This window comes from Leptonotus elevatus, chromosome 20, assembly GCF_054856555.1.
Source record: "Leptonotus elevatus isolate MCC_2025b chromosome 20, RoL_Lele_1.0, whole genome shotgun sequence".
In the NCBI taxonomy this organism is placed as follows: domain Eukaryota; kingdom Metazoa; phylum Chordata; class Actinopteri; order Syngnathiformes; family Syngnathidae; genus Leptonotus; species Leptonotus elevatus.
In genome coordinates, this window is record NC_141258.1 from 5,981,722 (window position 1) to 6,002,853 (window position 21,132).

The window sequence follows — 21,132 nt, forward strand, 5'->3', positions numbered from 1 at the left end:
ATCAGCAATAATCCGGTCTTGCAAACAAAGCTAGCTAAACCATCAAGACATAAACCGCATGCCAAATATGTTCCGCTGACTCCATCTTTATCAGACAGTTTCCAACAAACGAGGGGACACTGAAATAATTCAGACTAAAAGGCACTGCTAGCAGCCCTGCGGCTCAATTCCAGTGTTGGACAGTTTTAATCCAATTAACAGGGATAGGAAAGCCCATAGAGTAGTGGGCGATAAATGCAATCATCCATTATGCTGAACGAGAACTGTCACTGGGATTGACTATGTGAAGAGAAAAGAGTGACGTTTGTTGCTTAGGCTTCATTAGCTTCATTCATTAGCAATCATAAAATGATGCCACTTCATAAATATACAGTAGCAAATAGGGGTGTGAATTGCCAAGTGCTTGGCGATTCGATTCGTATCACGATTCATAGGTCACGATTCGATACCGATTAATCCCGATACGAACCTATAAATTGATTATTGCAAAAAAAAAATTTTATGTCAAATTTAGAAAATACAAATCAGTAAACTTGATTTGTATGAAAATTCAGGCTTATAACTGAGCCACTGCAGGTTGCAGTCTGTTTCAAGTTTGAACAGCACTGAAATAAAATATTAAGGCTTAATGTTCCATTTATATAACATTCTTCCATGCTTAATGTGTGAATCCTAACCCTAAGTAAGACGTTTTGTTGAATATTTTCATAAAAAAAATTGATGTTTAAAAATCGATTCGGCAGCATATTGAATCGATTCGAGAATTGCGTTCTGTAATATCGCGATATATTGCCCAATCGATTTTTTCACCCCTAGTAGCAAAAGTAAGGAAGCTAAATGTATATGGGGAAAGTGGAGTCATTGGCTTTCAATCTTAAATTGTTAGGCTGGAATAAATTCCTGTTTCCCGACAGCAGATAAATGCAGAAATGGCTGATGCACCGAAGATGTTATGCATTTGCCTGCAAATGTTCCTGTGTGAACCGATGTTCGGCACACTATCATTCCACACAAACGGTTCTCAAAAGTCAATGGACCGCTGAATAAAAACAAAAACAAAAAAACGTATATAGAAGCCGAAACTATCGGCGCCTTTTCGAAAGACAAATAAAGCTGAGAACATTGTAGTCGGAAAATATGCTCAAGAATAAAATGCATAAGACGGACTTACTCAAAGCCGGTGTTGTTTCTATATTTTATGCTCTGTCACAGTTCAACAAAGCTTGCCTAACAATATTGGGTGGACAAAGCAGTGTTTTTATGTCTACGCTGACTGAATGTATCTGTTGCACAATAAAAATATATTTTTTGTATTAAAATGTGTGCTGGCTCTGAATTGTTGACAAGGGTTTAAAAAAATAATAATTTTGAGACCAGTGCAGCATTCAGCGTTAAATGTAGAGGAACTTGGCGGCGAGCAGCGGGTATTAAGAATGATGAAAGCCTGACCCGGCGTCTGACGCTGAATAAATAATGGCATCCATTGTGGGGAAATGTGATCGGGTTCTCTCTCTGAATATCAATAACTAACAAAGGGGCCATGATGCTCTGAGTGACTAGGCAACAACTCCAATGCGTTACAGGCGGTCAATATCTACTTCATGTTCTCGCTCTACTTGACATGACCCTAAAAAAAGCTCAAGCAAAATTGGAAATACTCCAACGTATTCCTGAGAGGGCGGTTTAGAAATTCATCTTGAGATTAAAAGCCAGTAAAAAAGTGCTTAACCAAAGATCTTACACGCGACTGACCGCCAATTTCCCTACGGTGACATATTTTTTTAAAACAGTGCAGTTTAACGGTCCCAATGGATAAACGCCTTTTAAAGGAAACTTTCTCTTCTTTTGATTGCTTTCTTCTCGTTCAGGCACGACAAACGGTTTAAGGCGTCAACACAAACAACATTGAGATACAACCCTCTACCATTTATATCATTTTGATGTGTTGCGTCTTAAGACTGTAACGCAGCAGAGTGAGAGTTTAACGCGGTAAGAATTCCATTTCCATTTCCTATAAGGAAAAATTGCTTTGAAACGAGACGAGAGATTGACCAGCATCCTCGAACCGACTGTGATGGGTTGACTCTAAACTGTTTTTGTGGGTGGCTTATGCCTGAAAGTGTTGCCCGGGTCTTTAAGAATGTTTACTGGAATTTTTCATTAACTCCCGAAATGAGTGAAGAAAATGAAGCAGGCTCTTAATAAAAAGCTCATATTCTAATCGACCGCCCTTGGGCTTGTTTTCACCGGGTTCAAAACAGTCAGATCAATCACCTCTCAGGGAGAGACCATTGACAGTGCCAAAACAGTCCATAATGCGCAGCTGTGCTTGCAGGGGCCAAAGGGTGGGATTTTGGTTTACAAATCCAGCTCAGCCAGATTTTGAGTCCGAGAGAGAAAAACAACATGAAAATACAGCCTTTGATTTGATAAGGTTTTATGAAACGATCCATGGCTGTGAGAGGTCACTAAATTCTCATTGCCCTGTACTGTAAAGAACTATTAAAACTGTTTCAGAGACACCATATTGTGTGAAATTCATTAGTATGCCAATACATTTTTAGACAATTCTATTCTAAATTTCCATTTGTGTACACGGCAAATGCGGTTTTCAACCAGAAAGTTGTGAAAGAGGCTTTTGCCCAGCTCTTCTGTGAGGATCTGTTTTGTAAACCAATGTAATGACTAATAGATTCCTTTAGATGGCCGCATTGCATAACTTTAGATTTGTGATCAGCACATTTTCGAGTTGATGATAAAGTTTAGGGTGTGAGTCTCGGCTTGTCACGTTGATTTTGAGGGAAATGGAAGTCAAACTCGAACAGAGGAAGTATATGTATGATATCAACAGACTATGTGTCATAGTAGGTAGTAGAAAGAGTAGGGGCGGGCCCCAAAATTTTTTTTTCTCACAAGAATCGCAATTCTCATTTAGTACGATTCAGAATAGATTTTAAATGTCCCAAAACCGATTTTATTTAAATTATTTTATACTGTCTTGCCTTCGTTTGTGTGTGCCTTTATTGGGAGCACTGTTCATGTTCACTCGATTTGGCCACTTAGGGGCAGTGTGGTTCCACGTGGTCTGATACACTGTTAAGTCAAATTAGAGCGTAGAAGGAAAAATAAGTTGTTTTTTTGCAGCGTGGAGATGTTCTCTTGAGTGATAAAAGTGCCGCAAGTAGCTCGCTAATTAGCATTAGACTGGAGTAGATCATTACGATTCCTTGCGCATCTATAAATTGAAGCAAAAATCATTGTCAATCAAATCATTTTTAATAAAAAATAGTTCTTAATCGAAAATCGATTCTGAATCGCAGACCCAAAAATCGGAATCAAATTGTGAGACATTCAAAGACTCCCAGAGTGTTACGATCAGAAAAGATTAGGAACGATTATTAGCACCGATATTCAGCATTTCCACGAATATCGGCAGTGGCCTTTTAGAATAAAAAATGAATAAAATCACAGCTGATAATAGATTAATTTAAAACTGTGGTAACTTCACATACGTATTTAAATTTTCAATTAACTTTCTAAGAGATGCTGCTGAGCCAGGAAACTGCACCTTCGGGTTTTTTTAGGAATTAAAATTAAGATAAGTGAAAATGTAACATTTAAGATATTTTGACATTTTGGAAAACTTTCTTTACTGTAGAAAACAATAGTGAGCTGTTTACTCGTTAGAGCTTTCATTTAACTGTTTGCCATGTGGATGGCCGTGCATTTATCGGCAGAATTTTAAAACAAAGATGTCGACTGTGAACGTTTTGCGAATCTTAAAAGTTGTTCAATAAGGATAATAAAAATGCTTGGAAAAAATTCAAACAAATTAAAAAAATTTGACTCTTTTTAATTTTTAGTGAAAGTGGATATTGACTCCAAGTGTCGGTTATCGTAAATTGACTCCTGATAATCGGCATTGGCATTGGCCTTGAAAAAAGCATATTGGTCTATCTTTAGAAAAAAATGATGGAGTTCATGGAGTGAATGACAAAACGCCATATAAAAAAAAATAAAAGAACTTCAGCAATATCTGTAAACCCGTCAACAAATGATTTTGCCATCAGAAGCCATTTCTAAGTCAGTTTTTTGTTGTGGTACAGTTTGACACGTTTCTTTTCACAAAAACACGTTTTCTTTACTTTTGGATCAGAAACTTGTTCTACAGCTAATTACTAAAAAATGGAAAAAGCTGAAAAAAAAAATCTGGTTAAGGAAAGTCTACAAAACAATGGCCCTTGCTGATTTAATATATTTGTCCATGCTGAATATCACTTATAATTAACATTTTGCTGCATAAACTGCAACAAATAAGAGTAAGAGATGATATCCCCCAGTCGATTCTTCTTCTGAGTGCCCCCGACCGGCGAACGCTTTCCCTCCAGGCTTCTTTGACCTTGCTGGGTCTTACCTGCGCTCTCGGTGAGGCCGTGGAGGCGGTTGCTGCTGCTGGCGCGTGATGAAGGTGGTGCCCCACACTGGGCTGCTGTGACTAGTCCTGAGCCAGCCCACCGGGGGTGACGACGGGTAAGGGTTGCTGCGGAAACCATGGTCCGACTCGGTCTCTGCGGTGAGGGATGAGGCCGAGCTCCCCATCGCCGCAGTGATCGCAACGATGTGTTGGAGAAGAAGGGGTTGTCGGAAGCACCTTTTTTTTTTTTTTTTTTGCCGTCGAGAAGTTTCCAGTATCAGAAGCGGGGCTTCATGGGACTTCTTAAGAGACCCGATTCAGTCATTCCGTTCTTTGTTGATTTTAGGCTTCCGTCCACAGTGCCACTCTTAATACCTTCCGCATACCTTTGGACATGCCTCGCCAGTCTGTGCAGGCTCATGCTCGGTCCTTCTCTCAACGAAATATGACACTTTCGCTGTCAGTGCCCCTTGGAACTATCGCTGGGCTCAACGAGGCCATCCACGTTTGCTTCATGGTCCACGCAGACAGTTGCAAACGATCAATAGCGGCATAGATCTTGAGTTACATCCAGTAAGAGAAAATCAATGTGCTGCATTTCCTGGGGAGGGTGTTGGCAAAACTACAAGCTTGCAAAATTTTCTTTTATTTTTTTACAAAATCTCATCTTTCAGACATGCGGTCTGGCTAACAGCTGTACTCGAGCACAACCGCCTCACTGGCCACAGCTGCGTATCATTTGTGGGCTTAATCCTAATGGGAAATGTTTTCCCACGCTAAAAGGTATTTAGGACCTCCACCCTAGTGGAACCCAAGATGACATAAAAACTCTTGCAAGAAATAAAACTGAGTTTCAGGCTGGGATGGCCAGTTTGCTCAACTTGAGATAAGAAATCCTGCAGGACTGCTTGTCATCGTTTGCAAAGTGCATTTAAAAAACACACGTGCAAGTGACGTGTGTAAAATAGGACGATAAGAAACCCGCTTTTGCATTAAGAGCAGTAAAGCAAGTGTCACAAATCGAATGTATACGGTGTCACCAAACGTACACTACCAGCCACATCAGCTGATCGGTTCACCGCTGGCTGTTACATGAGCATTGTGTGGAAACACACACGCGCACTTTTTTAGATTTAACCAATTCAATAATGCATTTAAAAAAGAAAAAAGAAAAAGGCATGCTTATGTCCGCTTCCCTCACTTGTACAGAAGAGAGGCCAGGGAGCGTGTCTACATCCTGAAAAAAACGTGAATAACGCACCGCGTCGCTTCCGCAAGCCGATCCTTTCCCAGTAGAATCATTTACTGGCCGTAGATGCGAGCGCTAATGTCTTTTACAAAGCAGACATGCTCGCCGTTTTCTCCTTGACTGCAAGCAGGACCCGCTTCTCTTGTGCGCGGCGCGTCTTGTCCCACGCGTGGATCAAATGTCTCCATTCGGGCGGGTCTCGTCAAAACACTTGTGTCGTCCACTTGTATACGTCGCACAGCACATGATTTAATTCCCACCTCGCCGTCAGGAGCGCGAGATCGCAGTGAACGCGGGATGCGATCGCCTCCAAAACACAGGATTACTGGAGAGTCGGCAGCGCGCATGCGCACTCTCCCCACACCGGCAGAGAGAGAGAAACTGGTAGGCAGGTTGAAATACATCTCAACAGGGTCCGAGCTGTGAGCTTTGAGTTATTATGAAGAATATGCATAGGTGGGTTTTCTAACAAATGAGAAATTAGGAACGCACTGATACCACTTTTTTTCCCCCCCAAGTACTTGCATTTAATTTGAGAGCACTTGCCAAGACCAACTACCAATAATTAAAAATAATTTACATCAGGGATGGGCGAGTACCGATGCCAGGTATTGACAATCCCGAGTTTACGTCACAAGTCAAAATGGCGGTCGGTGAAAGGACGCTCTCCACTCATTAAAAAAGCATAAGGCATTGGATTGTTTTTGATTAATTATAGTTATAGTTTTATAAATGTAAGAATGTCGTGTGAATTTTTTTTAAAAGATATTTTCATTTTTAGTTTATTTCATTAAAGGGACAGTGTGTAGAATTTATTGTCATCTCGTGGTGAACTAATCAAATTGCGTGCTTTACTACGGTGCCTCAGACAGACCGCATTTCACAAGGCTACCAGCAAATATTACGTTCGCTAAGTTCTTTTCCTTAGGGTATCTGTAGCAGAAAGATGATGGCAAAACATGTCAGTTTCCTGTAATGTAATTAGCGAACACTCACTCACACATACATTCTTTTTTTTAAATGTACGATTATGTGATATAACTTTCCCCCCTGCATATTATTAAAATTAATAGTGGCTTTTAAAATGAATGAACATTGAAAAATTGATAAATTCTACACATTGTCCCTTCAATTATTATCTTACTACTATACATCTTGCAATTTTGGAACAGACATTTTTAATCAAAAACACAAAACTAACTCAAATAAAAATACTTTCTAGAGTAACATCTTGTCATTACTGGCCTTTCATGCACTTCAGTTATGCGGTGTCTCAGTCTGAACACTAGGGGCACTATTTAAAAGGAGTGTTCGATAAGAGATAATACAAGAAAGAGTGTACAAGTAGAGAGAGAAGATAAAGAAATAGCTTAACGCTATAACGCCGCTCAAAGAAACTGTTTTTAGACAAGTACTGCCTACAACTCTTCTAAAGCGAAGCCACGTGTTTAATTGACCTTAAAATGCCCACCGTGGCATACTTGCGTTCAAATTCAACTGCCAATCTACTGAACCTATGGCAGAGAAGAACCCCGCGCAACCAAGACGACGACCGAAGGGTTAACAAGAAGATGGTGGTGACCACACTTCTCATCACCGCGCAGCTGTCCCTTCACATTACTGAGATAAGCCTTCAAACTTTCCCTCTCGCCTCGCTCTTCCACTTCAAATCACTTTGTTGACCTCATTCCTAATCTCCGGTTCCTTCGCTAAATTCATTGTTCACCCGGAAGAGACCACATTAAAAACACACACACAACACAGAGGCTATAAATCCAGAACGTTGACACAACTCACATATTTGCCGGTGCATCCCCATTGCTTGGCCTGCAGCGTGTTAAAAATGAAGTCTTTTAGTCACAGACGCACTCACTTGACTAGAACTCTGTTCAGTTTCGCTGAGAGTGAAAGGAAAAAAAAAAAGGGCGTGTTGGTCATAGTTTGTTATGAGCATGACTAGTTCCGTCATTAGTGTAAACGAGTTGTTCACACTCAAGCTGGTTTATCTGGTAAATCCGCTCCAATGGCTTTGTAAAATAATGTAGGCGCTCATATTGTTTGGCTTGTTGTTTTAAGTACAAAACTATATATATATATAAAAAAATAATAATATTACACCTACTCAATAAAGTCGCCATTTTGACTATATGAGGAATGTAATAGTAGTCATAAGGATGCCAAATGACAAATGTTTAGCAGTTCTAATAAAACCAAACTTGATGACTGCTTTCTAAGAAGTGCCTGCCTATTTCTCCGTAGGCGACGTCACGCGTACACACGAACAGGCAGTTGTCATCTGCTTCATGAAACTGCCGCCCTCCAATAACGGATAATCTTGTTTTGTCTCACAGCAAAAAATGATCACGCTTGTACAATATCAAGGAACAAGGTCGACTGTTACCCTCACACTAAGACAAAAAATATTATAGTAGGTTGGTTATAATTATCACAAAATACAGGTTTTAAGTGGAAAGAAAGACATTTTTCTAACGTAAGGCATATTGGTGGGAGAAAAAAAGTTTTATGAGACAATAAAAAAAAAAAATCCTAATTTTACAATAATAGTGGCTTAGGTCAAAATATACTGTAATTTTATAAGAACGTCCAAATGTTCTGAGAAATCAGTTTCTATAAGTGAGTTTCCATCCACATATTTGTAATTTTAACATCTGAATGGAAATATTAGACATTTTTAAAAAGGCTACAAATTCGCAAAGGTTTTTATGCTTGGACGCATTGGGATTGTTCAGCGTTTGGAAGAAGTATTAAGCCACAAAATAAAGTTGCCATTTTGACAATCAAGGGTAAATATTGTCTATTTTATTTTTAAGAATTGTGTAAATAAACCTATATGGAAAAAAAAATGCCTATAATTCATAAAAAGATTTTTACGCTTGTACGGAGTGGATTTTTCAACTCACAATTTTAAGAGTAAGTAAACAGTAGAATCGTCATTCTAAAAGCTCAATTATGCTAACTTCTCATCCAGTATGCTGCCTGTTCCAAGTTCTTATCATATTAAGACTGTCCTGGTAACTTGTTTCTCCAATACCAGCGCAGGGGCGGGTTTACACAATCGTCTTTCCTCATCAAGCGTGTTTAATTCAGACATGCCTAACTCAGCCATATCGCTAACTCAATAAAAAAAAAAAAAAACCCTCTTGACCGTAACTCTTTGTCCACGCTGCACCTGTCCGAAGGCCACCTGTCCCTCGGAATACAGCAGCTGTGCAACGTTCACAGGCAGAGACAGAGAGGTTGGATTTCATTTGTATTCCCCTGGGATGGAGAGGAAATGAAGGATGGAGGCTAATTTCACACCACATTGTAGGCTGTCACAAGGAGGCAAAAAAAAACAAAAAAAAAAACACACCTGCTGAAGAACTTCTTTTTGGCTCAGATGCACCGTTGGCACCACATGTCCAATTATGCCTCATGATGCTCTGTAAACATCCTGAGATGCGGGGAATTACAAGTTTGTTGAAAACAAATAAAATCTCAACCAAGCAGAGGAAGGTCACAAGGGCTTCTTAAATATTTACATTTTGTTGTCACTTGCCTACTTCTACTAGTGCATTTAACTTGCTAAGCACTTTGACTCGCAGTCTATTAAATGTTCACTATGAAAGCTTTGCAAAAGTGCGGTGTCAACAAAAAAATCAGTAAATCATAAATCAGATTACAACAATACTGAGACTTTTTTTTTTTTTTTTTGACCAAACACTTTTCTTTTGGTTGCAAATGTTGATTCACCAAAGTTCAACTGCGGCAGTATAGCGCCAACTACAGGCAAGGAGTGCTTACTCAATCTCAGATTTTGTTTTGCCTTAGGTATTGTGGTTGGTATCAGCAGGCTCTACGAGTCCCGGATATTTTATAATTATAATAAAGCCGACTGATCAAAATCAATCAATTTTTTCTCTCTCTCCAAATTGCAGCATTTTTTATTTAATTGCCGCAACTTGAATTGTCTTTTTCACCTACTTTTTGTGGAGGTGAACATAAAACTTTAGTCAGTACATAGATTGGGAGTGGCCCATGACTTGGTTTGCATAGGGCCCCTAAATGGCCAAATGAAACTCCCTCAAAAGCAGGAATGCAATGTAATCACATTAATGTGCACTTGTGCAGTATCCCATTCAAGTAAACGAGCTGTTTCTGGCCTCAGGTAAACTGGAAACAGGTAGACCTTTGCCCTGTCATGTAATCTGCTAACGAGTCACAAAGGTCATGCCTGCAAGTCATTTTAAACCCAACCTTCTTAGAAATGGCATGATTTAAAATGCATTTGACACTAGCGTCACATAATCGCTCTATTAGTGGATAAAGTGGTAACCCAGGAATCGTGCCACAGTGACACCAACATTAGCTTGACAGCGTAGCCAGCTGACTGGGGGACATTGTAAACAAAGACGGCACATTTCGATCAAAGCCTGAAACGCGGTCGGAATCAAGTTGATCAGCACGAGTCCATTCAAACGTCAGCGATTCTCACCTCAAGTCGAACCGAAGGGCAGATGAGTCCCTCGTCTTTGTCGTCGCGGCGCTAACTTTTCACATCCATCGAAAGGTTAAGTTGTTCCCGCGTCGCGTTGCGGCTAAAAGGAACTTTCCCAGCGTGTGCTGCGCGTTCTCCGCTCCCCGAACACGTCCCAGACATTTGTGACAAACGTGGAAGAGGATATTACAGCCCGACAGGTACCAAACGGGGATGATGAGACCGCGTAGGTTTACCTCCAACAGTCTCAGAAGGTAGCGGAATCACTACGGCGTAAATGCAAGACGAGTGTACGTTAAATGCGTAGCATAAAGCGTATGCCGCTCGCGAAGCTCAACAGAACGTACGTAAATTCGTATCAAGAATCCGAGAAAAGAAAACTACATTTCCCGAGTGAAACACAAACCTTCGCAACAAGAATATCCGGGTACAGTAACGTCTTTTCAAAAGTATGGATTTGTTTTATAAAAAAAAATATATATTTATACACGTTTTTGTTTTTATTATTCAAAACATTTAGATATCTATCTATATCTATATATATGACTCTAAATCATATAAATATAATTGTTAGATTTTTGTCCCCCTACACGTCAACTAGTGGCTTTCTACTGACACCCAGAGTCCAAAAGTATGAACTGTCAATCTGGCTACAAACAGCAGTGGTTCTTAAAACTTTTGTTTTTTTCTTATACCAGGTACAATCTAAACAATAGTTAGCGCTCCAAATTTTTCGTCTATTCACCAACATTAGAATAGAGCAGCTTAGTAGACCTAACTGTTCATCAAAAAGAAGACAAACGAGAGGTATTATACAAAAAAAAAAGACACAAATTATATTTATTATAATTGAAAGCCAGTTTGAACAGCAACCCTGTGCTTAAATATGGGGTGAAATGTACCTGAGTAACGCTTCAATTGAATTCGACATTAAGTAAAAAAAAAAAAAAAATAAAAAAAAAAAAAAATATATATATATATATATATATATATATATATATATATATATATATATATATATATATATATATATATATATATATATATATATATATGCTATTTGATTGGTAAAACAGCACCAATGTAAGACAATTTAAAAAAACAACACAACACTTTTATCTTGAATGGGAATATGTTAAAATTTTGATTTAGGGTTATTATTTAGGGCTTTTATCTAACGTTACATTTTGTTTTTGGTATACACAACAACAAACACCCATTTAAATGTTTGAAAACAACATCTCAATGATTAAATTGAATTGAACTTCAAATGAAAATACAAAGAGCAATTCTTTCATGTAATACTAGAGGGTGCCCTTGTGCCACTAGTGGTACACACACCCCACTTTGAGAATCACTGCTATACTGATCACTAAACTAGAGTACTAGATATTTAATTGACTCGGGATGTCTAATTTAATCTAACACAAGAGCAAAGTGTATAAAACACATTTTTATTTGTTATTATGATATGCAACAAAGCAACTTGATTTTTTTCAGAGTACTGTAAACCCTTTTCTTAACCCCCCCTAGATGAAATTTAGATGTAATTAGGATAAAGAGTAATTTAGCATGTGAAACATTCTGTAAATGTGGATTATCTCTTAATACTGGTGTTACCCGTGTTGTTTGAACCAGGCGAGTTCAAAGGATTAGACCGAGCCAGTAAATTCCCTAATGATCCCTTGGAGGACCTTAAACGTCTCATTAGGATAATTGTCCATTGCGCGATCACTCATCATAATTGACTCGGAGTTTTGTTTTTTTATCCTTTTTGGTAGAAAACAAGAAACGACTCTAGTTAAGGGGCATTCTGAGATATATATATTTTTTAAACTGTGGTAGAATAGAGTGGCCATCATTAACTAGATACAAACCATGCACCGCTGGGGTTGGCGTGATTTACTTTCTAGGTCCTAGTGAGGCGGGCGGGGCAAAGCATCCTCCCTTTAGAAACCAACACAAATCTGGGCGGGGAAAACTTCCCCGGACGACCCCACATGTCGCGCAGGTTTACGGCTCTCGGCGTCTATCCGGGCCGGGGGGGAAGAAATCTCCCTTAAATCTTTGTAGAAGTGTACAACTCGTGAAAGCTGAACGGAATATTAGTTTCACGCCGCTTCAGGAGTGAATGAAAAGTGAAAACCTCCCCCGTTGAAAAGGTACGAAAGTGAATTCACCTTTTTTTTGGGTTAACACTTGTTACAGCACTTGTTAGTTTGTCCAAAACATTCCGTCGATACTTTTGACATCAACGCTGCGGAGTGACGTTAAAAGTAACCAACTAATCTCAACTTTGTTAACTTTTGTGTGGTTGCGTACACACTGTTGTCATGACAATGCTAAGGGAAACCGAGCGCACGGCACGTTGGGGTACACAAAAGACGCCAACTTTGAGTGTTTAAACATCACTCTTTCAACCCCCAACAATGGGCATACAAATTCCCGAAGTTGCACAAAAAGTCATTTTGCTTTGCTTGATGTTATGGGATGCAGCGACACTCGGATTCGGTCACCTTTTTTTTTTTTCCCCTGGCAAAACGGAAAGAGGAGTGAGTACAGGGAGGGATTGCAGTCCAAAAGGGGGGAAGAGAGGTCAGTGTGAGGGATATGTGTAATGTGTTGGCCTAAGGTGTGTCCTGTGTTTATATGAGACACTTTGTGACCCAGCAATAGCCAGGAAAGGGATGCTTTGCTGTATTATAGCAGGCACACATGTGGAAATGACATGGCTTCCACAATGGAGATGGTCCAGTTATGGGAAGTAACAGAGTACTTAGTTACTAAATGACTAAAGTCGATCTTTAAGATGTCTGTACTTTTATCTGTTTATTTTTGGAAACACTTGATTATCCTTACTTTTTTTTCAACCTCCTTGAACGATGATGCAATCAACGTTTTTGTTTTGTTATTTTTAAGGCATAAACAGACAAACAAAGTCGACCAACCTTGAGATTAGGGGTCTGGACTGGCCATCTGACAAACAGGGCAGATGCCCGGTGGGCAAATGTGGTGATTTTTAATTGATATTTTTCTCTTTTTTTACCCCAAGAGGCCAGCCCATTAATCCATTTAGAATACAGACAACAAACTGAAGTCATCAACATCAGTGGCAGAGCTATGTGGTTGCCACGGTTGGTCAGGAGTCGGGCCGGCCCAGCAGGCCAATGTCAAAATGCCGGGGCCAATTTTTGTTTTGGTGTCAGTCCAGCTCTGATTAGGGCTGCGAGCCTGCAACCAACGATTGTTTTAATAGTTGATTAGTCCGTCGGTTATTTCGTCAAATACTCGATGAATTTTAAAAAAAAGTTTTAATTCCCATCTCTTTATTCAAAAACAGGACTTTTTTTTTTCTTCATTTGACTGTTCAGAAAACGCGTTAACGTTATTTAAAAAATTTTTTTTTTACGATTCAGTTACTGGTTTGGTCTGTAATATGTCAGAAAATAGGCACAATATTTGCTCATTGTTTTCCATTAATGTTTGTAAAAGTCTTATTTTGAATCAACACAATGATCATCAAAGAAATCAACAAAACTAAAGGAAATTCTAAACGAATAATCGATCGATCGGCCCCAATTAAATAAATTTTTGGGGATCGGTGATCGGCCTATGCCTTAAAAATAAACCGATCTTTTCCACCGATTTCATCTCTCTCCTCAGAGGTCTGCTAAGATGACGAATAGGCTTTTCGTTTTTACTCGAGAGAACTACTACATGCGCAATTAATACAATCAAAGATGTTGTTCAATGTTTTTGTCAACATCACAGTTGCTCAGGGTTCGGGTAATAACCAAATGACCGCTCACCTGTTTTTCAAAAAGTTCATTTGCGTGATGTTCATTTTCACTCCACAGAAGGTGGCAAAATGGCCGCCCCCTGAGATGGATCAAAACATTTGGATTTTGCTACTTAACTCATAAAACTCCACAAAAATAATATTAATCAGAATACCACGTTTAGGCTTAGTGGGGCTGTATGGAACACCTTTCCCCTTCAAGTGCATTTCAGCCTTTGTATGTCGGGAATTTGGGGTCGGAGCCAATTGACGTGGCCAAACGGCATATTCAGGACTTTGTTTATGTCACGACGACCAATGTTGCTGGACGAAATCGCGCACAAAGCATACCAATCAGCCGCTCACATGCACGTGATTCATCAGAAGTGGGATGACTCATTGTTATTTACGCTGGTTTGCACTCTTGTGCAAGGGAAGTTTTCACAAGTACCCACGCTTGAAGATGACAGCTTCGTGGAGCGCTGCCACGCTTTTCAGCCGAATCACATCATCAGCAACCCTCTCTTGTTGCTTTCTAAAACACGTTGAACAATGTGTTCACTCATCCCCTTGTTAGTTTGAAACTCGCGTTTCTGTTTGCGTTCTTCATTTCACACGCATCGAGATATCATGCTGGTTTGAATCCCATTGGGTGTACCTAATGTTGTGACCGACCGCGTGTACATTTATGCGTCATGCATTCCATCATTTGGTTACATTGATTATTTGTGTCGCATCGTATGTCGGGGCATGCAGCAGCCTGGTTTTGTTGCCGTAGGGCCTTTGGAGCCCATTGACAGAAATGCGCGCACACACATATGTATACACACGCCCGCTCGAACCCGAGAGGATACAGCAACAGGCCTACATCAAAGTTACATCTGTTTCTTATGCATGTTTGATGGCACAGGCAGGCGGCGGCTTCCCACAGCGACATGTTACATTACATGGATTGAGTGCTAGTTAGCTACAACGGGGAGCGAGTTTTGTGTTAGTGTTGCTAACGTAGCAATTTGGTTGCTATTTAGCGACTTGTCTGACCGTTTTATTGACTTTGTTATTTTTTTTTTAAAGTTTGAGACAAGAAAGGAGCCTGGTGGGAGGCGTTACAATGATCCAGTTTCACTCAATTGGTCAGAAAATTGTATATTTATGGCAGATGATGTATTTTCATCTGCTAGAAACATGTAGTGAAAGTAGAACCATTACATGGCCTTCCATTAGATTTCGGAATTTGCAGCGAACCTTTGGATTCACCGGTTTTCAACTAAATAGGCAGAAATTTGACCTTGTGTTTTTATTTTTCCTTTCGGAAATGGACGTGCTGCTTTTGGCGACCTCTGTTGGTCATTGTTTTTTTATGTCTTTTGGGCGGTTGAGTGAATTTTGTTGCTCTGCACCTGCCACAAACGCAATGATAATATATTTAGTTACTAGGGGTGTGAATCTTTAAATGTCTCATGATTTGATTTGATTCCGATTTTTGGGTGTGCGATTCAATTCAGAATCGATTTTTGATTAAGAGCGATTTTTGCTTCAAAATGATTTGATTGACTGATTTATGCTTCAATTTATGGATGTTCAAGCAATCGTAATGATCTACTCCAGTCTGACTCGCTAATGCTAATTAGCGCACTACTTTGGGCAATTTTTCACTCAAAAGAACGGCTCCACGCTGCAAAAAAACAACTTTGATTGGAACAACTTGATCGCGACTTTTTCCTTCTACGCTCCAACAGTGTATCAGACTGCGTGGAACCACACTGCCCCTCAGTGGCCAAATCGGGTACAACATGAACAGCGCTCCCAATTAAAGAAACACACATAACACAACAAAGGGAAGACCGTATAAAATAATTTAAATAAAATCGATTTTGGGACATTTAAAATCGATTCTGAATCGTACAAAATGAGAATCACGACTCTTATGAGAATCGATTTTTTTGGGCACACCCCTATTAGTTACATATCAAGTCCAGAGGGTTTACTCTTTAGTAAGTAATTTGTGAATACATTTAGACCAGGTCATCATTATTTCATGATACGGTATATCGTTTTTGTTAATTTTTTTTGTTCGTTGATGTACTATTAGACATTTGTAGTGATTTGGGGCTTCTGTGGACAAAAACCCCCACACAACAACAAAATCCGTCAATGTCTCGGATTTAAAATGGTAATTTCTAGTGCCCGAGCCACTGGCTTGTAAAATGTTAGTTTTTTCCCTCCCCCTTAAAACCTCAACACTTTTATTTTTATTTTATTGCTCATTAGATACAAAGAGGTGGGAGACTTGAGTCACATGACTTGACTCGAGTTCAACTTAAGTCGCCAGTTTTAGGACTTGGGACCTTCTCAATGATAGTTGGTCACACATTAACTCAGCTTTGTCCGTTATGCCTTTAATTGAGGAGATAATAAAGTCATAGACATCACAGAGGCTGGTTTAGGACCATATAAAATGAGTGCAAAATAAAATAGTGAGTTCAAACATGCAAATATTTGTGACTTGAGACTTACTTGAAATTTAAAGGTTAAGACTTCATTATGACTTGCACATATGCGACTTACCCCCACTCCTTGTCACATACAAGAAGGGTGACGAACGTGTCCCAAAATGAACTAAAGTTCACCTTCCGAAAATCATTCTACACTTCTGGATGAAGGGAACATCCTGCAACCTGACATGGCGTTTCCTCGACCACCAGATGTTCTGCCTAATTAACATGCGGGTTCCGAGCGAGAGAGGTGCCGCCACCCGTACGCGGTGTGTTCAAGTGCCGCACTGCTGCATAATTAGCCCGCGTTATAATGAATAATGTTAATTTGGTTCACGGTAAAGCATCCCTCCGGGGTGAAAGAGGTCAGCTTGATGGGTGTTCCGCATGGTTTGCCTGGGAGAAATTCTACACGGCAAAAAATGGGATTAAAAAATGAGAACAAATTGACGGAATGAGGAATATATTACTTAACTCATTCACTGCCATTGACGGCTATAGACGTCAAAAATTCATTTGAACTATTTCTATTAGTTTAACATTTTTCCCACTTTTGTTAACAAGAGTATGAAAACCTAGATTTTTATTTATTGTATTAGAACAGATTAATCGTGAGTTAACTAATGATAATTATGATTACAAATGGTAATCGCCTGACACCCCTAATTTTGTAATAATATTTTCTTAAAAAAAAAAGATTATTAAAAATTTGAAAAAAATAATTACAATTAGTTTATTTATTGAAAAAATAAAAGATAATTAAAAATTAGGGGTGTCAGGTGATTACATTTTTTATACGTAATTAATCGCATTATTTCACTAGTTAACTCACGATTAATCACAACATTTATATATGTTTTAAATGTACCCCAAAAATGTTTCCTAAGTTTTCATACTCTTGTTAACAAAAGTGGGTTTAAAAAAAAAAAACTAATAGAAAGTTAAAATGAATTTATGACGTCTATAGCCCTCAATGGCAGTGAATGAGTTATTTTAAGCAAAATAGAACATTCTTATTGAGACAATTGTTGGTGATAGAAGCTCTTTCAAAATGTTCATTTCTCCTCTGTACTTTACTTAGGTGACGGTCCCAAATTCTCAGGAGAAAGTGAGCAACTCCCATCCCAAACCTGGGGAGCCGCTTCAGCCCCGAGTTGCTGGAATGGAGCAACTCATCGAGTAAGTGACATTTTACGTCTTTATTTGCTCACAAGTTATTTTTCTACAGTGACCAAGTTTTCATATCGCTTTACTAAATGCACTTCCTGACTCTATTTTGGGGTTTCCTGGAACTGTTGTTGCCCATTCTTTAACTCCGACATGGCACCGGGACGGGCGAATCATTTTTATTGAAATAGAGCGGTTCAGTGGCAGGCTGCATTGCCCGAGCCTGTTCACTTTTTGTCTCACGGCTACGGTGAGTTATGGCTTTGAGGAGCACATCAAGGCAATGCCATCGGGATGAATGGACTTCGATTTGACAGTGTTGGCTCAGTGGTTTGTTGCAGTGTTGCAAGGCTGAGGGCACTGAGACTCAAGTCTGGAATATCAACTATACCTGTACTGTAAATAAAAGCACAGCGGCGCCTTGAGAGCCACCATTGTGTAAGTCCACAGTTGCGTGCGTTCAATAAATAATAGTGATTTCTTGAGGATAACACAATGTTATAAGCAACTTCTACACTACCCCGATTCTCTGGTCGGTATCTACTCCATAGGGCTAGAAAAATATGTTAGCTTAAAAAAAAAATCTTCCTTGATACGCAGGTCATCTTCCACAGTCATTGCCTGCGTCCAAATTCACAAGGCCGGGTCCTCCGAGGGCCGAATTTGTCGGCTGCATGACGTCACTCCCGGCGCGACTCGACAGCACGCACGGACGACAAATTCGGCCTTCGGAGGATCCGGCCGGCCTTGTGAATTTGGACATAGCCAATGTCTGTATCCAACCTTGTACCGCAGTCAAATTCACAGTCTATTAGCGCACTCTACTGTTGTAAAGCTAATACCGCGGTCAAGCATTGAGCACAGTGAATCAACAGCTTCTCCAGCGACCCGCTTTTGTGAGCTTCGGCTCGGCCGCAATATTTTTTTTTAACCAACAAAAAGTTAAAATGTGGTTTCCATGCCCAACATTTTTTTTTTCTTCTGATTTTATTTTATTTTTTTACTCATTTGCTCCCAAAAGCGTATTTTTTTTATGTTAGAGCATACAGAAGGCTTTAATACAGATTCTGACCTGAAGAGGTCGCTTAAAGCAATGATAGATATTACAAAAACGGCCAGCAGGTGGCAGCAGAGTATAAGAGATCAGCCAGGGCCATGTTGCAGTAAGCTCTTTCCCCCAGTGTTTTCAAAAGGTTTGTGAATAATGATGAAACTGAACTATATTCTAATGCTAATTGCTGCAATTTGTACACAGATACAAATATACTTTTTTTTCCTGATGCAAGAAGAGACTCTAATCTTTCTTTTGGTATGTTCCATGTTTTTAGAGCAATAGGACACAATATTCTGCATGCCTCGCAAAAATCAGTCAAAATCAAGTAAAACAGCCGGGAGCGAAGGGGGTTGCTTCAGTGAAAATGGCTGGGAGTGAATGAGTTAAGTACAGGAAACTGGAAATGCCTACCTTGTTCTGCAGCGCATAGTTTGAACATGTTCAAAATTTCTTTCTGACAATGAAGACCATTAAGTCTGTTTAGAAAAACATTAAGCCTGCTTGAAAGCATTAAGACTGTTTAAAGAACCATTAAAACTGTTTAGAGAACATTTAGGAAACGATGCGACCTTGAATGAACCCTGCCATGAAATGAACATTCGTTAGCATCGTAAATGTTCGCCCCTTAGTGGGATATGGGATTGTCGAATGAATCATATTATAGTGTGCGTAATTATAATAATCCTAATGCATGTGCAAATTATAAAAAAAAATCCTGGATAAGAGTCACTAAATTGTTAAGTCAAACGTACGTGGAGGCAACAGATATGATATGATAACGGCTATCAAATGGCTCTGCTTGTGATGGAACATTGTTTTTTCCGGCAATTTTCGAAATGATACGAGGTTCCAAGGTAGGGGTGTTAAAAAAAAAATCGATTCGGCAATATATCGCGATATTAAAGCGCGCAATTCTCGTATCGATTCAACATGCAGCCAAATCGATTTTTAAATCGGAAATATTCAATAAAATGTCTTACTTAGGGTTAGGGTTCACACATGGAAGCATGGAAGAATGTTATATTAATGGAACATTAAGCCTGAAGTACATTTTCATACAAATCTTACAGTGTACACATGTACAAGTTTACTGAATACAAAAAAAATCTTAATAATTGTCTTATAGATTCGTATCGAATCGATTCGTAACCTATGAATCGTGATACAGTTCGAATCACAAGGTACTAGGCAATTCACACCCCTACTCCAAGGTTATAAACAAGGAAGTAAGTCCAGGACGCCAAAAACACACGTGGAACAAATCAATCTTTAGTTTCCTTTAGGGGGAGCAAAAAAAAAATAAAAAATTATTCTTGATAAATAACGGTAAATACATAATTTAATTAATGTACCACTTTGGCTTCCCACGCACATGAGATGCACTGGATCCTCTTCTTCTTTATACGAGTCCAGTCTACTGTATGATCTCCTTCCTGGTCCGTCCTTAACACATCTGCGCAGAAACAGCGCTGCCATTGTTAGATGCGGCGTGTTTACATCCTCTGTAAGTGCTGGATTTCTCCGTGTGCAGTCAAGTACGTCGCTGGGAATGGCACTCTTCGTCCACTTCATGTTGAAGAATGCCAAACTGTCTGACAAGACCCGCATGCCCTTGTCATGTTATATTTATGACAATATTACTCACTCTCGTTTTTGGTGTTGCTTAAGGAAAAAAAAATGCTCCCTACAAGACCCCTAAAGTTTTCGAACCCCTGTGAATGACATCTCCGTCCTCATCCGCTTACTACACTTGGTTCAACCTATTCATTTAATGTATTTGGGATCCAGCGACCCCTTTTTTTTCTCATACTGACTGTGACGCATCGTCTCATTATGTCAGCACCCCCCCCCCCCCCCCAAGGCTCGCTTTCCCTCAACGGTGACGTCACGCCTCCAACCTGTGGCCGCGTTTGGGCCAAACAATCAAGTGACAGCGAGGTTCTCGACTTGCGCAATCTGTGATTCATCGGTGAGTCATCACAATAGGAGAAAAGAAGTGGGGACTATAAATGCCCCCTTGTGTGTGTGTGTGCGTTCACATACACGCAGGCTTATACACGCATGGCAGGTGCGCACTTACCTTCCCCTTGTATTGAGCGATTTTATTTCGAGATATGAGTCACTGTGTGTGCTGTACTCTCACTTTGTCTAGGTAGTTTTAATGAGGAAACTCAATTTGAATAATAAATAACTCATTCACTGCCATTGACGGCTATAGACGTCACAAATTCATTTGAACTATTTCTATTAGTTTCACTTTTTTTTTTTTCACTTTTGCTAACAAGAGTATGAAAACCTAGAAAAAAAATTATTGTAAATTTAGAACAGATATAAAATTCGTGATTAATCGTTAGTTAACAAGTGAAGTCGTGTTTAATTACAATTAAAAAATGTAATCGCCTGATGGACCTAATTAAAAAATAAAAATAAGGGGCCGTTTAATCGTAATAATCGCATGATAATTTTATATCTGTTAT

The 21,132-nt window shown here is 39.4% G+C and overlaps 2 protein-coding genes across 4 annotated transcripts in view; one reads left to right on the forward strand and one right to left on the reverse strand.

Moving 5' to 3' along the window:
* Positions 1-10,396, reverse strand: part of capn15 (calpain 15) — a 35,799-nt gene extending 25,403 nt beyond the window's left edge. The window contains exon 1 of one of the 3 annotated variants that reach the window (XM_086064660.1): positions 10,159-10,396. Coding sequence is in view for 1 of the 3 variants with exons in the window: in XM_086064658.1 (XP_085920784.1) it covers positions 4,415-4,599 (185 nt within the window). In the remaining 2 variants the exon portion in view is untranslated. Of the gene's footprint in view, positions 1-4,414; positions 5,986-7,460; positions 7,598-10,158 lie in introns of those variants that run through there. The other 2 variants (XM_086064659.1, XM_086064658.1) reach the window with 2 other exon arrangements.
* A 1,774-nt stretch (positions 10,397-12,170) lies between these two features.
* ankfn1b (ankyrin repeat and fibronectin type III domain containing 1b) overlaps positions 12,171-21,132 on the forward strand; it is a 128,210-nt gene continuing 119,248 nt past the window's right edge. The window contains exons 1-2 of the mRNA XM_086065240.1: positions 12,171-12,323; positions 17,516-17,613. Of these exons, the coding sequence (XP_085921366.1) occupies positions 17,597-17,613 (17 nt within the window). The 5' untranslated portion in view covers positions 12,171-12,323; positions 17,516-17,596. The remainder of the gene's footprint in view (positions 12,324-17,515; positions 17,614-21,132) is intronic.